The following is a 15,139-nucleotide window of genomic DNA, read 5'->3' as shown; positions in this document are numbered from 1 at the left end:
CACTTAAAGGAAAGTTTAAGAAAAGCTGAAAGAAGTTAAGCAAAAATGTGTCCTACTCAAGGTCACACAGTGAGCAGCTTTTGGATTTAGAGCTTTTCTCATGATGAAAAGTGATCAAGCCCAGTATATACACTATAGCCAACTGCTAGAACAGGAGAGACTCAACCAGTGAGAAGCAGCAAATTAAAGAATATAGCACTAACAACTGTACCTTGAAAAAATCTGTCTTTTCAGCCATGTATTTCAGGTTGCCTTCAGTCAGAGGGGGCCTGATCACCACAGCCACACGTCCTTGGTTCAGATTTAAGGGCTGCGTGGCCTCCAGGCTGCTCGGGTTTTCCCCAGTGACAAGAGCAACTGACTGTGTCAAACCCACCAAGTCCATCACCAGCGAAATGGCCACACTCTGGACACTGAAATCACTGGCCAAGCTGCATGCATTCATGAGGGTCTGGAGCCACAGAGGCGGCTGAACCTGCTCACAGTCTGACAAAAAAAAGACAAAGAGAACATCACCTAGAATGTTACACTTGTTGCTCTCCAGCAAGGAAATGAGTAGCAGCCACAATTCCAAGAAAACAATAGTTTAATTGCTGGTTTGGTTCAATGGGAACCTCACTTAGGGTTTTACAGTGTATTGAGTATTTAGCTTACTGCCTGCCATTAACTAAACCCTGATGATGGGTTGAACTCTTGGGAATCATGCAATTATGCTTTGGTGCAGTTGTAAATTTATGCAAGAGAATGTGTGTGCTGTGTAGAAAATTACTGTAGGAGCCAATTTTATTGAGGCAGATAGGCGTGAGAATTTTTGTTAAGTGCCCTGTCATAAAATGACCCTCTTTTTCTGTATGGGGAAAACGTGGAGTGCATAGGTACCATAATTTGATATATGTCTGTGGATTTGCTGCCCCAAATCAGCCCCTTATAGTTTTCTACAAAATTATAAATGTTTCTAGCCATTCACTGTTATTTTGTGCTAGAAGCTCTGCAGTACATCCAGAGAATGAAGACATCATGGTCATTTAGAAGAATCTACATGGGTAAGTGGAAATATCAGAAAGTCATTATTTATTACACATGTAGATGTCCAGAATGCAGAAATTTTAAGGGCATGTGGTACAGACAGGTCTAAAATTTATATATGTATTTCCCACTCTAGGGAATGCATGCTTATTTAAACAAATTTTCCCATTAGCTTTTGCACCAGCTCCAAAGTATACATGGATTCTATAAAAGTACTCTTTTCAGTCAAGACTATTGTAGGGGTATTTACCTGAGATCTCACCTTTGCTGGTCTTGGCCTATACAAGCCTGAACCATTCTTATAACAATATGGATTCTACAGCCTGTGACCTGAATACATCTGTAACTATCAGAACCCAGCTTTCTTGCAAAGGAAAATTACTGCTGAGCATTGCAAGATTACTTCATCCAAGGACATATTCTTTGTTGCAAACTTGCCACGTTATCTCCTGGGAACATTGGATGAGAGACAGACACGGCTCCAGGAGTATGGCGATCAGACAGGGAGTTTGCATGCCATTGAACAAAGGCTCGGTTCTTGACCATGAAGCTGGCTGGACATTATGTCATCGTATGTGATTGGTCCACAGGTATCATCTGACCCTTGGATACCAAAGGTTTGGACTGAAGAAAGTTCAGTTGGAAGAAAAACACCACAAGAGAGGAAACACTGGAGGATTTGCAAGTGAACAGAACGCTCGGAAGAGCCAGAGACTGATTTTTCTAACACCAGTGAACTGCGTGCCTTGTAACCAACTGACAAGGCCTGCTCAGCTACAACATCAGGCCCTATCTAAGGCTGTACCATTTGCATCCAGAATTCAACTTGGACCTTTCAGGATTTCAGGATTGTACTGGGTTGTGTAATCACTCCTTTAGTTAGTATATTAGGGTAATAATAGGTTGTATTATCTAATCTGGTGATAATCTATTTTTATAGCAAGTTATTTTTGTATTTTGCTTGGCACTTTGCTTCAGAACTATTTATATATATACAAGCCGTTGAGCCCGTTAAAACGGGCAAGAAAGCGGTCGGAGCCCCGCCGAGCCCCCACCCAAGAAACCCCGTGGAATGGTGGCAGAGGAAAGCGTCCGGGTCACAGCGGCAGCAGCTCATCGGACCTGTCGGAGTGCGCCTTGGAGCTGCTGTCGGACGATCCACGCCCGGTGCTCGCCGGTCATCCGTAGCTCTGTTCCTGCCTCCTCTAACAACGTTGGAAGAGATTTGTGATGTGCCACGTGTGCACAGAACAGCTGTTTTTTTTAGGAACCGGGATAAATTATTCCTGGGCCTAAAAGTAAATTTGTTTCCTGATATTTCGAAAGACACCCAGAAAAGGCATAAACAATTTTTATTATTAAAACCTGCCGTTCTCGGGAGAGTGGTAAGATGGTGACCTGAAGTTCGTATGCCCAACGGCCCAGCTGCCCTCTGAAGTTTCGTCTACTTTACGTAAATTTCCTCTCTGCAATTGCAGTTACCTTAACTGAGAGGAAGGGGACAACCGGCGGTCAGCCACCGATGGCCAGCGTTTTATCCCCTGAGCAGCAAGTGCGGGACCGCTACGCAACGACCTGCCCACAGATGAAAGGGTTGGTGAGTCCTTTGATTAGCTCCGGCGAAGGAGCGTCGACGCTCTTGGACCTGGAAAAAACAACTCCATTGCTCCCGAATTACTCAAAGAAGTGGAGGAGTGAGTTAGAGGTATATGCTGAAACGGAGGACGTTTACAGCAGAACCCGAATCGGCGGAACCACTCCTAAACACCTTTGAGAAATCAACTTGGAGTTTTTGGCTCCCGTGGAGGTTACATTGAATACCATCTAGAAGGCGCTTCGGGACCTAACGGTGGCAGTAAGTAATTTTGTTTCAGATATAATTTTATTAGAGAGTTACATGGACAATTCAACTGAACCCTTTGAGAGTAAAAAATTGATATAACAAATGATTCTACATGAGTGGTTATGATAATAGACCAGAAATTTTGAATAATAAAATGATTATTATTACAGATAATTAATATCGAGATTATTGTTTTTCCCAGAGTTCTGGGTATGACTCCTAAAGTTTTCCTCAGAAATATTTCCTCAAATTATTACTTTAAAAGGAGTGAAGCCTGTGAAAACTGGGATTACTTTAATCAGTGGGATCTGAATTAGAGACTTAAATATATGTATTGTTAAATAACTTCTGGTTTTTAAAAGAGAAAGAATGTAATCAGATGTATTATTTCTAACTAATATTGGACAATAAGTATGTTTTTCAATGAAATGATTTGACTATACACCGTATTGGCCTTGAAGAAGCCAACCAGATGATCAATGTGGAATAATGAATTAGACGAGTAATATCTGGGGATAATCAGGTTAATACCAAGGGGTTTTTTTTCTGTTTACTGTTTAATTGATCTCCTTATCTTGTTTCACTCTCCCTAATTAGTGGTCTAAGAAAGAGAATAGAATTACCTGATTGAAATAATTCCTACATATTAATTTCTCTGTATTTCCAGCAAGTTGTTTTATCGCTTGTAAAAATTTAAATGGTTTCCTTGTAAATGTATCATCCGATTCAATTCACTTAAATACGTTTTCATGGCTCCTTCACATTTGTCATCATTTATATCCTCCAAAAGATCTGAAGGAGTCTAATTTAATATTCTCTGTCCTGTAACTAGGTGCTGATTAACCTTTGTAGTTTTTCTTTGATCTTCCTGAATTTTGAACTCTTGGAGCCCTTTTATAGTGGACTTGAGTGTTATAAATTATGTTTATTATATTATATTCCTTGAGAAATGCTGAATATAACAACACTCATTGCTGGATCAAGTGTATAACCTTTAAATATGTTATAAAAATGTAAAAATAACTTTAAAAAAAAAAAAAGAAGAAGACAGTATAGGAATATGCTTCCTTTACTGCTTAGCACGTCTATAATCTAAGAACACTGGCAATAATAAACTCTAGCAGAGGATTTGACACATATTTGTTTTTCTAATGAAACACAGAAAATGTCATAGTGTGCCCCTCAAAAAAAAAAAAAAATAGAAAACATGAAAGTGGTGTATACTTACCAGCAGAGTCTGACTTCTCTGCCTGTGGTTCAGACGTGTGGTTCCCCTCTGCAATATATACTGGGAAACTTGAGCACTCAAGGAACAGCTGACAAGCGGCAATAAACGCAGGAAGGTATTCTTTTGGAGTTGGTTTGTTTGCTTTCTTTATAGATTCTCCTTGTGCATCTTCATTCCATTTTGGAGCCTCTCCTTGGCCTTTAGCAAGGTCCACCCTAAGCTCAGACATGGAATTGCTCGGAAGGATGTACAGAGTGATAAGTCTAGTCAGAAACTGTTGGAAATACTCTAAGCAGCATTGCATTGCAGTTTTCTGAGCTGTTTTCCCTATCCTGGGTGCTGCTCCCTGTGGCGTCGTGGAAGGCGGATGTACAACAGTCTCCTCAGATCCCACAGTGGACGCTGTCTCAGTCTCTGAGGAAGTGCTGCCCAGAGGCAGGCTGGCTGCTCCCTGTCCTTCGCTCGATACCTTGTCAATGTCATCTACCCCCTCCGCCTGGTACTGTACAAATTCAGTAAAGCCACTCTCTGAAGAGCGACTGCTTGGGGGGTTCTCACTATCTTCAAATACATCTGCAGGGCTTTCAAGCATAAAAGATGACACCTGGATAAAGAAACAAACAGCAGAACATTAAAAAAAAAGCATATCTACTATAATAAAACTCACCCTCAACGTTCTGAGGACATTGACGTCAGTGAAGCCAAGCCCTGACTTCCTTCAAAAAGGTTCGTGGTGGTGAAGCCACCAAAATCGCTCCGGGCCCCGCCCTCGAGGGCGGAGCAATGGCAGAACAACGAAGGGGTTGGCAGGGAGGGAGGCAGGGAGGGACATCACTCTGGGCCCCGCCCTCGCGTCAAACGTCAAGACGTTGGGGGCGGAGCAATGGCAGAACAACGAAGGGGTTGGCCACGGAGGGAGGGAGGGAGGGGTGTTGGCGACGAAAACCTTGCTAGCGCCCGTTTCATTTGCTCTGAAACGGGCCTCTTTTACTAGTTTACTATAAACTCTTGCGAATCATGCACTGTCCACTGGACAAAATAGTGGCATTATTCAACACACCACATCCTTTATTTCTACTTCAGCTCACATTCTATCTTTGTTTCTCATGGTTTATGATCATAATTTAGCAATAATAGAGAGATCTATATGTAATCAGAAATCAGTAAAACTGTTGCAAGCAGAGCAGTAGCAAACACTTTAAAGCCTGGTAGTTAATTTGGCCAGTTATAGATCAGAACATAAGGCAAAAATCAATTTTTTCTGGTCACCACTAGCCACTGGATTGCTCATCAGCAATAAAATTCTTTAAAAAAATTTTAAAAATAAAAAAACTTACAACATTGCTCTCCAATTATAAAGCAATGAAGGTGTGGTTGGCAGCACTCAGTGTGCGTTGCTAGAGGCACCAGCCTGCTCTGAACAGTACTTGCCAGAGTTTCGCTTTCACAACCTAGGTCTGAAGAGAGTTGCTCTCTGTGTCCCTGGTTTGGCTATCAGGAAGTGTTCCAGCCACAAATGTTTCTCATCGCTGGCAATAAGTGTCAGTTTTGCACTACCACCAGATTCACCTCCAGAAGACTCTTATCCTGAATTCCTCCATAAAGCAGCTAAGACCTTCGACATTTCACCTCAAGTACAGGCTGATCCCACACGATGGGCATACTGAAATGTTTTGACGTTCCAGGAATGGTGGCAGCCATGCCAATCTATAAGACACTCTGACAAACTCCTCTGACTAATGCATCCCCCTTTAAATGTATCAAACTTAAATACAAAGTACACTCAACTCCCAGTCAAGATAAGCCACAGCTGCTCCACCAATCCCTCATGGCTGAGTCTGCTCTCATACATATTCCAACATTCCTGACAAGTAAAGACACTGGGGAAAAAGGAGATTCTAAGCAGTGCTCACTGCAGAAATTTCAGCCACTTTCAGCTTATCTAGTATCTATATACTCTATCTGAAAAGAGGCAAAACACAGTTGCTACCCCTCCAGCAAAGCCAAAAAAACCATCATCCTTCTATGCAACTCTGAAGTGCACAAAACATCTTCTTCGCACTGCTTTTGATGCCTATGACACTGCATCCAGGGATGCTTCGGTGTCTATCAGCACTCACAGGTTGGCATAACTGAGGGCCTCAGGCCTATGCCAGGATTTCCATGACCGTTTGGCACACATCCTGTGTGCTTAAGATAATCTCTTTGTGGACAAAGTCCAAGAAGTTATCAATGTGAATAGGGACCAATGTACCACAATCCAAACACTTGCTTATGACATGATTGATATGTCTTTGAACTCTAACACTTCATTGCAATCCTTATCATAAGCTGTACTATTACAGTCAAAGCCATTACCATCCAAACTAGTCACATTAATCATCTGTCAGTACTCCCATTGGGCCCAAAACAGAAAACAGAGAGTAGCTACTACTTCTGCATCAAATATCAATTAATATTTTTGTCTATCCCATAAGAGGATGTCTCAGATTCTTCCAAACTGTATGGGATGACATCATATGCAACCAGTGGTCCTAAAAATTATACACAAGGGATTCCGCATAAACCTTATCAACAATCGATCCCTCGGTCCTTCCAGGCCATACTCATACACTTAAGATCAGCAAGCCATCCTCCTGCAAGAAACCCAGTCTCATGCTTGCAGATGCAATAGAAGAGCTTCCTACCTCAGGAGTTACTCAGGGATTCTTTAAGATATTTGATGCCCAAAAAGAGTGAAGGCCTTCATCTCATCTTTGACCTAAGGGCTCTAAACAGATTCTTCACAAAGGAAAAGTTCAAGAGCCAGTCCCCATTAAGAAACAGTTCCCGGCTCCTCCTCATATCATCACAATCAGCCTGGGATAGAACTATATCCCGATGGATTTCACAACACATTACTTTTATCTGCTGACATCACTCTCCAAGTAGAGCACACCAGCTGCGTCCTATGTCTACGACATCTGCCCTTCCCCATAACTTCTCCTTACAGGATGTTTGCAAGGCTGTCACATGGTCTTCGCACCCCAGATTTGCAGCCCATTACCTCCTTTACTAACTAGCAGAACAAGGCAGTTTACAATCTAAAACAATATAGTACAGACAAAAAAAACTTGGGATAGGAAAATGTAAAAAACAATCATCCTGAACAATCAAAAACTATGGTAAAGAGGTTGCGGCACAGAAATGGGGGAAAAGGGAGGCCGGAGAAAAGAAGAGCTAGGGAGAAAATAGACAGTCATGGAAGTGGCAATTGCAGAAACACAACTCCCTTAGGTATTATCAAACACTTGGTGAAAGAGCCAGGCTTTTAATGCAAATTTGAAATTTTTTAAAGTTTAGTTCTGACTAAATACCTTTCTTACAGTGAGAAAGTTTCTCCTCTTGATGCAGCTCTATATGTTGCGAAACAAGTAGGCCCTTGTTGAGGTTAAGGATTTTGAGCAAGCTGCTTCATGTTGGACTGACTTTTTAGGACATTTATTAATAAGAAGATCCTTTCAGTAACAAGATTTTTCAGATAAATGATACATTGTATGGCAGACTTCTAGCCTTAGAAACTTTAAAAAAATGTTCAGTTTGATTAAAATTGAGTTAAATCAGTCCTATGCTTTGAGTTTATTAAAGGTAGCAGTTTTTCTGCAGTGTTTTTTTCTCCTTGATATGGGAGCTGTTTCCCACTGCAGTTTTTCAGTCTACCTTTGAGCCAGTGATAAGTCGCCCTAAGTGGTTGTATGTAGTAAAAGTCTATCACATATCCCGGGACAGGATATGTTATTTACTATTGAAGTACTCCATAATAGCGCTCATTTTCTCAATTTTAGGAGCAAAGAAATATTAGTATTCAAGAACCAGATCAAGACATTCCCAGCGAATCATAAATCAGAGAGACGTGACAAAAGTAGTGTGTGGTCTACTAAATCAAAAGCGACTGAGAGATCAAGTGAAATAGCTAGTAAAATCTGATGTTTATCTAACTGAGAATAGACCTCCTTCAACAAGACAGAACAGCCTAGTGCTATAAAAAGCCCTGAAGTCAGATTGTCTAGGGTGGACAGCAAAGGTCATCTCAATATAAGAAGTTTGAATATAAACTACTTTTTTCCAAGATCTTTGACAAAAAACGAAGGTTAGAAACTGGTTGGTAGTTAGCCAAGACTGAAGGGTTGAGAGAGGGTTTTTTGAGAATGAGGTGATTAATAGACGATTTCCAAGAAGCAGGAACCTGTCCAGAAGACAGACTATGGTTGATCAATATAAGGATTATAGGAAGAATCTCTAGGTTATGGACTTTTAACCAGGAAGAAAGGAAAGGGTCCAAGGTGAATAAGATGGTTTTCATATTAAAGAAAGCTTTAGAAAGCAAGTGAGGTATTTGTACATAAGAACATAAGAATAGCCATACTGGGCCAGACCAGTGGTCCATCTAACCCAGTATCCTGTTTCCAACAGTGGCCAACCCAGATCACAAGTACCTGGCATGCTCCCAAACCCCAGGGCAAGAGTTGGCTTCCCCCTGTGTCTCAATAACAGATTATGGACTTTTCCTCCAGGAACTTGAACAAACCTTTTTAAACCCAGATATGCTAAATGCTGCTACCACATCCTCTAGCAATGAGTGCCAGAGCTTAATTATTAGTTGACTGAAAAAATATTTCCTCCTATTTGTTTTAAAAGTATTGGTCTTTGTAGTTTTTGAAAGCGCAAAAAATCAATTCACTTCTACTCATTCTACATCACTCAAGAAGAAGTACCTAGTAAAGAAAATGAGGTAGATAAAGGAGGTGGGGAGGAGGAGAGGAGACTATTGTCCATTTTAGAGGTAGAGGGGATTTGGGAATGGAGGCTTTCAAAAGGTCCAAGCGAGGACACGAAAAAAAGAACTAAAAAGATCATGGACTTCATTGTAAAAGAATTGGGCAAGGGATTCTGCAGAGGGAATTGAAGAATTAGGTTCTGACACAGAAGCAGAAGTCAAACTGTGAAAGGTTAAACACAGTTCCTTAACTAGGTTCAGAGCCTTCTTGATCCAGTTTAAAAAGTAAGACTTTTTGACTTTCTGAGATGGTAATTGTAATCCCTCTGTCTGTTTTTCTAAAGAAACAGATCCTGTTGCACCTGGTGATAATTTTGGCAGACCTATTCTCCAAGCATTAACCAATAAGTACTTCAGTTCCACTGCTCTGGAAGCTTTAACTGTTAAAAGGAAAAAGAAAGGACTACTTGATTCTTTCTCTACTGTATTCATGTTAATTCATGCCACTTGATTCACTCTCTACTATTTCATTCCCGCTAAACTGTTTTCATGTTGACTCGTTATGCCATTTGCATGTTGATTTGTAGTATCCAGTCAGTTGATTCTACTACTACTACTTATCATTTCTATAGCACTACTAGAGGTATGCAATACTGTATGCAGCTCAGACTTCAAATCTGTGCCTGTTAAATGTTCATTTTGGTTCTGAATGAAGTACGTCATATCAATTTCAGCTGTTGCATTCCATGGTTTTATTTTATCTCTCTCTGTTTCCATATCCTGCTTCAACCTACCACTGCAGATGTGGGTGCAAGAGCCATGCCTCAGGGTAGCCAATTCCCTCCTTTGGCCCTTTCACACTCAGCTCGGGAGTCAACTATGTGTGGCTGCCTTATCCAGCTTGTGGACAGCCACAACACCTCTCCGACCCTCTCTACAGTTAGTGAATGATACATACCTGTAGCAGGTGTTCTCCGAGGACAGCAGGCTGATTGTTCTCACGACTGGGTGACGTCCGCGGCAGCCCCCACCAACCGGAAAAAAGCTTCGCGGGACGGTCGGCACGCAGGGCACGCCCACCGCGCATGCGCGGCCGTCTTCCCGCCCGTGCGCGACCGCTCCCGCCAGTTGAATGACTAGCAAAAGATGAAACACACAACTCCAAAGGGGAGGAGGGAGGGTAGGTGAGAACAATCAGCCTGCTGTCCTCGGAGAACACCTGCTACAGGTATGTATCATTCACTTTCTCCGAGGACAAGCAGGCTGCTTGTTCTCACGACTGGGGTATCCCTAGCTCTCAGGCTCACTCAAAACAAGAACCCAGGTCAATCGAACCTCGCAACGGCGAGGGTACAACAGAAAATTGACCTACGAAGAACAACTAACTGAGAGTGCAGCCTGACCAGAATAAATTCGGGTCCTGGAGGGTGGAGTTGGATTTACACCCCAAACAGATTCTGCAGCACCGACTGCCCGAACCGACTGTCGCGTCGGGTATCCTGCTGGAGGCAGTAATGTGATGTGAATGTGTGGACAGATGACCACGTCGCAGCCTGGCAGATCTCTTCAATAGTGGCTGACTTCAAGTGGGCCACCGACGCTGCCATGGCTCTGACACTATGAGCCGTGACATGACCCTCAAGAGTCAGCCCAGCCTGGGCGTAAGTGAAGGAAATGCAATCTGCTAGCCAATTGGAGATGGTGCGTTTCCCGACAGCGACCCCTAGCCTGTTAGGGTCGAAAGAAACAAACAATTGGGCGGACTGTCTGTGGGGCTGTGTCCGCTCCAAGTAGAAGGCCAATGCTCTCTTGCAGTCCAATGTGTGCAACTGACGTTCAGCAGGGCGGGTATGCGGCCTGGGGAAGAATGTTGGCAAGACAATTGACTGGTTAAGATGGAACTCCGACACCACCTTCGGCAGGAACTTTGGGTGGGTGCGGAGCACTACTCTGTTGTGATGAAATTTGGTATATGGAGCATGAGCTACTAGGGCTTGAAGCTCACTGACCCTACGAGCTGAAGTAACTGCCACCAAGAAAATGACCTTCCAGGTCAAATACTTCAGATGGCAGGAATTCAGTGGCTCAAAAGGAGGTTTCATCAGCTGGGTGAGAACGACATTGAGATCCCATGACACTGTAGGAGGCTTGATAGGGGGCTTTGACAAAAGCAAGCCTCTCATGAATCGAACGACTAAAGGCTCTCCAGAGATGGCTTTACCTTCCACACGATAATGGTAAGCACTAATCGCACTAAGGTGATTCCTTACTGAGTTGGTCTTGAGGCCAGACTCTGATAAGTGCAGAAGGTATTCAAGCAGGTTCTGTGCAGGGCAAGAACGAGGTTCTAGGGCCTTGCTCTCACACCAAACGACAAACCTCCTCCACTTGAAAAAGTAACTCTTCTTAGTGGAATCCTTCCTAGAGGCAAGCAAGACCCGGGAGACACCCTCAGACAGACCCAACGTAGCGAAGTCTATGCCCTCAACATCCAGGCCGTGAGAGCCAGGGATTGAAGGTTGGGGTGCAGCAACGCTCCGTCGTTCTGCGAAATGAGAGTTGGAAAACACTCCAATCTCCACGGTTCTTCTGAGGACAACTCCAGAAGAAGAGGGAACCAGATCTGACGGGGCCAAAAGGGCGCTATCAGAATCATGGTGCCGCGGTCTTGCTTGAGCTTCAGTAAGGTCTTCCCCACCAAAGGTATGGGAGGATAAGCATACAGGAGGCCGGTCCCCCAATGAAGGAGAAAGGCATCTGACGCTAGCCTGCCGTGTGTCTGAAGTCTGGAACAGAACAGAGGCAGCTTGTGGTTGGTCTGAGAGGCGAAAAGATCCACCGAGGGGGTGCCCCACTCTCGGAAGATCTTGCGTATCACTCTGGAATGGAGCGACCACTCGTGCGGTTGCATGACTCTGCTCAGTCTGTCGGCCAGACTGTTGTTTACGCCTGCCAGGTACGTGGCTTGGAGAAGCATGCCGAACCGGCACGCCCAACGCCACATCCCGACGGCTTCCTGACACAGGGGGCGAGATCCGGTGCCCCCCTGCTTGTTGACGTAATACATTGCAACCTGATTGTCTGTCCGAATTTGGATAATTTGGTAGGACAGCCGATCTCTGAAAGCCTTCAGTGCGTTCCAGATCGCTCGGAGCTCCAGGAGGTTGATCTGCAGATCCTTTTCCTGGAGGGACCACAGACCCTGGGTGTGAAGCCCATCGACATGAGCTCCCCACCCCAGGCGAGATGCATCCGTCGTCAGCACTTTCGTGGGCTGCGGAATTTGGAATGGACGTCCCAGGGTCAAATTGGTCCGGATGGTCCACCAGAGCAGTGAAGTGCGGCAACTGGTGGAGAGGCGGATGACATCTTCTAGATTCCCGGTGGCTTGGAACCACTGGGAAGCTAGGGTCCATTGAGCAGATCTCATGTGAAGACGAGCCATGGGAGTCACATGAACTGTGGAGGCCATATGACCCAGGAGTCTCAACATCTGCCGAGCTGTGATCTGCTGAGACGCTCTAGTCTGCGAAGCCAGGGCCAGGAGATTGGTGGCCCTCGCTTCGGGAAGGTAGGCCTGAGCCGTCTGGGTATTCAGCAGCGCTCCTATGAATTCCAGAGACTGGGTTGGCTGGAGATGGGACTTTGGGTAATTTATCACAAACCCCAGCAGCTCCAGAAGTTGAATAGTGCACTGCATGGACCGGAGGGCTCCTGCCTCCGAGGTGTTCTTGACCAGCCAATCGTCGAGATATGGGAACACGTGCACTCCCAGCTTGCGTAGGTAGGCCGCTACCACCACGAGGCACTTGGTAAACACTCGTGGGGCAGAGGCGAGCCCAAAGGGCAGCACACAATACTGAAAGTGCCGTGCGCCCAGGCGGAATCTGAGATACTGTCTGTGAGCTGGCAGTATCGGGACGTGAGTATATGCGTCCTTTAAATCCAGGGAACATAGCCAATCGTTTTTCTGAATCATTGGCAGAAGGGTGCCCAAGGAAAGCATCCTGAACTTTTCTTTGACCAGGAATTTGTTCAGGCCTCTCAGGTCTAGGATGGGACGCATCCCCCTGTTTTCTTTTCCACAAGGAAGTACCTGGAATAGAATCCCTGCCCTTCCTGCCCGGGTGGTACGGGCTCGACCGCATTGGCGCTGAGAAGGGCGGAGAGTTCCTCTGCAAGTACCTGCTTGTGATGGGAGCTGAAAGACTGAGCTCCCGGAGGACAATTTGGAGGCAGGGAGGCCAAATTCAGGGCGTATCCGCACCGCACTATTTGGAGAACCCACTGGTCGGAGGTTATGAGAGGCCACCTTTGGTGAAAAAATTTTAACCTCCCTCCGACCGGCAGATCGTCCGGTACGGACACTTGTAGGGCGGCTATGTTCCCATGGATCCAGTCAAAAGCCCGTCCCCGGCTTTTGCTGTGGAGGCGCAGGGGGCTGCTTAGGCGCACGCTGTTGACGAGAACGAGCGCGCTGGGGCTGTCCCTGTGCCTGACGAGGCCTTCGGGCCGGCTGGTTGTACCTACGCTTCGCAAAAGAATAGGGTGCAGCCTGCCGGGCACGGGAAAAACATCCACCTGTGGAGGTGGATGCTGAAGGCGCCCGGTGGGAGAGCTTGTCGAGAGCGGTTTCCCGCTGATGCAGTTGGTCCACCATCTGCTCGACCTTCTCACCAAAAATGTTATCCCCCCGGCAAGGGACGTCGGCCAGGCTCTGCTGGGTGCGGTTGTCCAGGTCAGAGGCCCGCAGCCATGAGAGCCTGCGCATCACTATACCTTGGGCCGCAGCACGAGATGCCACGTCACAGGTGTCATAGATACCCCTGGACAGGAACTTTCTGCACGCCTTCAGCTGCCTGACCACCTCCTGATAAGGCCTGGACTGCTCCGGCGGGAGCTTCTCGACCAGGTCCGCCAGTTGTTGCACATAGGTCCGCATGTGAATGCTCATATAGAGCAGGTATGATTGGATGCGGGTCACGAGCATGGAGGATTGGTAGGCCTTCCTCCCAAACGAGTCCAGAGTGCGAGACTCCCGCCCCGGGGGCGCCGAGGCGGTATCCCTCGAACTCCGTGCCCTCTTGAGAGCAGAATCCACGACCGCTGAGTCATGGGGCAATTGTGGCCGCATTAACTCTGGGTCAGAGTGGATCCTGTACTGGGACTCTGCTTTCTTGGGAATGGTGGGGTTAGTTAATGGTCGCACCCAGTTCCGAAGCAGTGTCTCCTTGAGGACATTGTGCAGCGGTACCGTGGAGGACTCTCTAGGTGGTGATGGATAGTCGAGGACCTCGAGCATCTCGGCCCTCGGCTCTTCCACAGAGACCACGGGAAAGGGAATGCTGATAGACATATCCCGCACAAAGGAGGCAAAGGAGAGACTCTCAGGAGGTGAGAGCTTCCTCTCCGGTGAAGGCGTGGGGTCCGAGGGAAGGCCCGTAGACTCCTCTGAAGAGAAATATCTAGGGTCCTCCTCTTCCCCCCACGAGTCCTCATCCTCGGTATCGGACATAAGCTCATGTAGCTGAGTCCTGAACCGGGCCCGGCTCGACGTCGAGGCACCAGGGTCTCGGTGTCGTCGAGCGGTGGGCTCCCGCGTCGGCGGGGACGGAGCTCCCTCCATCGACGTCGACTCCACCTGCGTGGCGGTCGAGACCGGCACCGCAAGCGGCGGCGGTGTCGACTGCCCCGGCGCCGGGCTAGAGCTCGCTGGCGCCACAATCATCGGCGCCGGCACAGCCTGGCGCATCAGCCCTTCCAGGATCCCCGGAAGGATGGCTCTGAGGCACTCGTCCAGGCCCGCTGCCGGGAAAGGCGGTGGGGCCGGTAGGGGTGTCGGTGCCAGAATCTGGTGGGAGCCAGGAGACGACACCGAGGTGCCGGGACCCTGTTGTGTCGGCACCTCTATCACTGACGGGGATCTCTCCTCTCGATGGAGACGCTTCGGCGTCGACTCCTCTCCGATGTGCATCGAGGGCGACCGGTGACGGCGCTTCTTATCCTTCTTCCGATGCCCGTCACCGGCGCCGGGAGGCATGGAGGAGGAGGATGACGATCCCCCTCGGTCTCGAGGAGCCGGGTCAGACAGGGTTCGGTCCCGTGGGCTGAGGGAGTGACCGGGGCCGACTGCCCACGCGGCCTCTCACCTCTACCCTCACCGGCGGACCGGCGGGCCGACGGGACCTGTTCTCCTGGGGTCGATGCCATCGGTGCCGATGTCTCGGGCATCGATACCGGTACCGAAGGACCGGGCGTCGATACCGATGCCGTCGAGGTCGACGTC

General features: G+C 46.9%; 1 protein-coding gene across 2 annotated transcripts in view; it reads right to left on the bottom strand.

The window, feature by feature from the left end:
• DOP1A (DOP1 leucine zipper like protein A) overlaps positions 1 to 15,139 on the bottom strand; it is a 227,795-nt gene that overhangs the window by 132,475 nt on the left and 80,181 nt on the right. For both annotated transcript variants that reach the window (XM_030199075.1, XM_030199077.1), the window contains 2 exons: positions 4,098 to 4,701; positions 212 to 486 (listed from right to left, as the gene is read on the bottom strand). In XM_030199075.1, coding sequence (XP_030054935.1) covers positions 212 to 486; positions 4,098 to 4,701 — 879 coding nt within the window. The remainder of the gene's footprint in view (positions 1 to 211; positions 487 to 4,097; positions 4,702 to 15,139) is intronic.

Source organism: Microcaecilia unicolor, chromosome 3 (assembly GCF_901765095.1).
Source record: "Microcaecilia unicolor chromosome 3, aMicUni1.1, whole genome shotgun sequence".
Classification (NCBI taxonomy): domain Eukaryota; kingdom Metazoa; phylum Chordata; class Amphibia; order Gymnophiona; family Siphonopidae; genus Microcaecilia; species Microcaecilia unicolor.
Note: the sequence above shows the minus strand (reverse complement) of the source record. Positions and strands in the feature narration are given on the sequence as shown.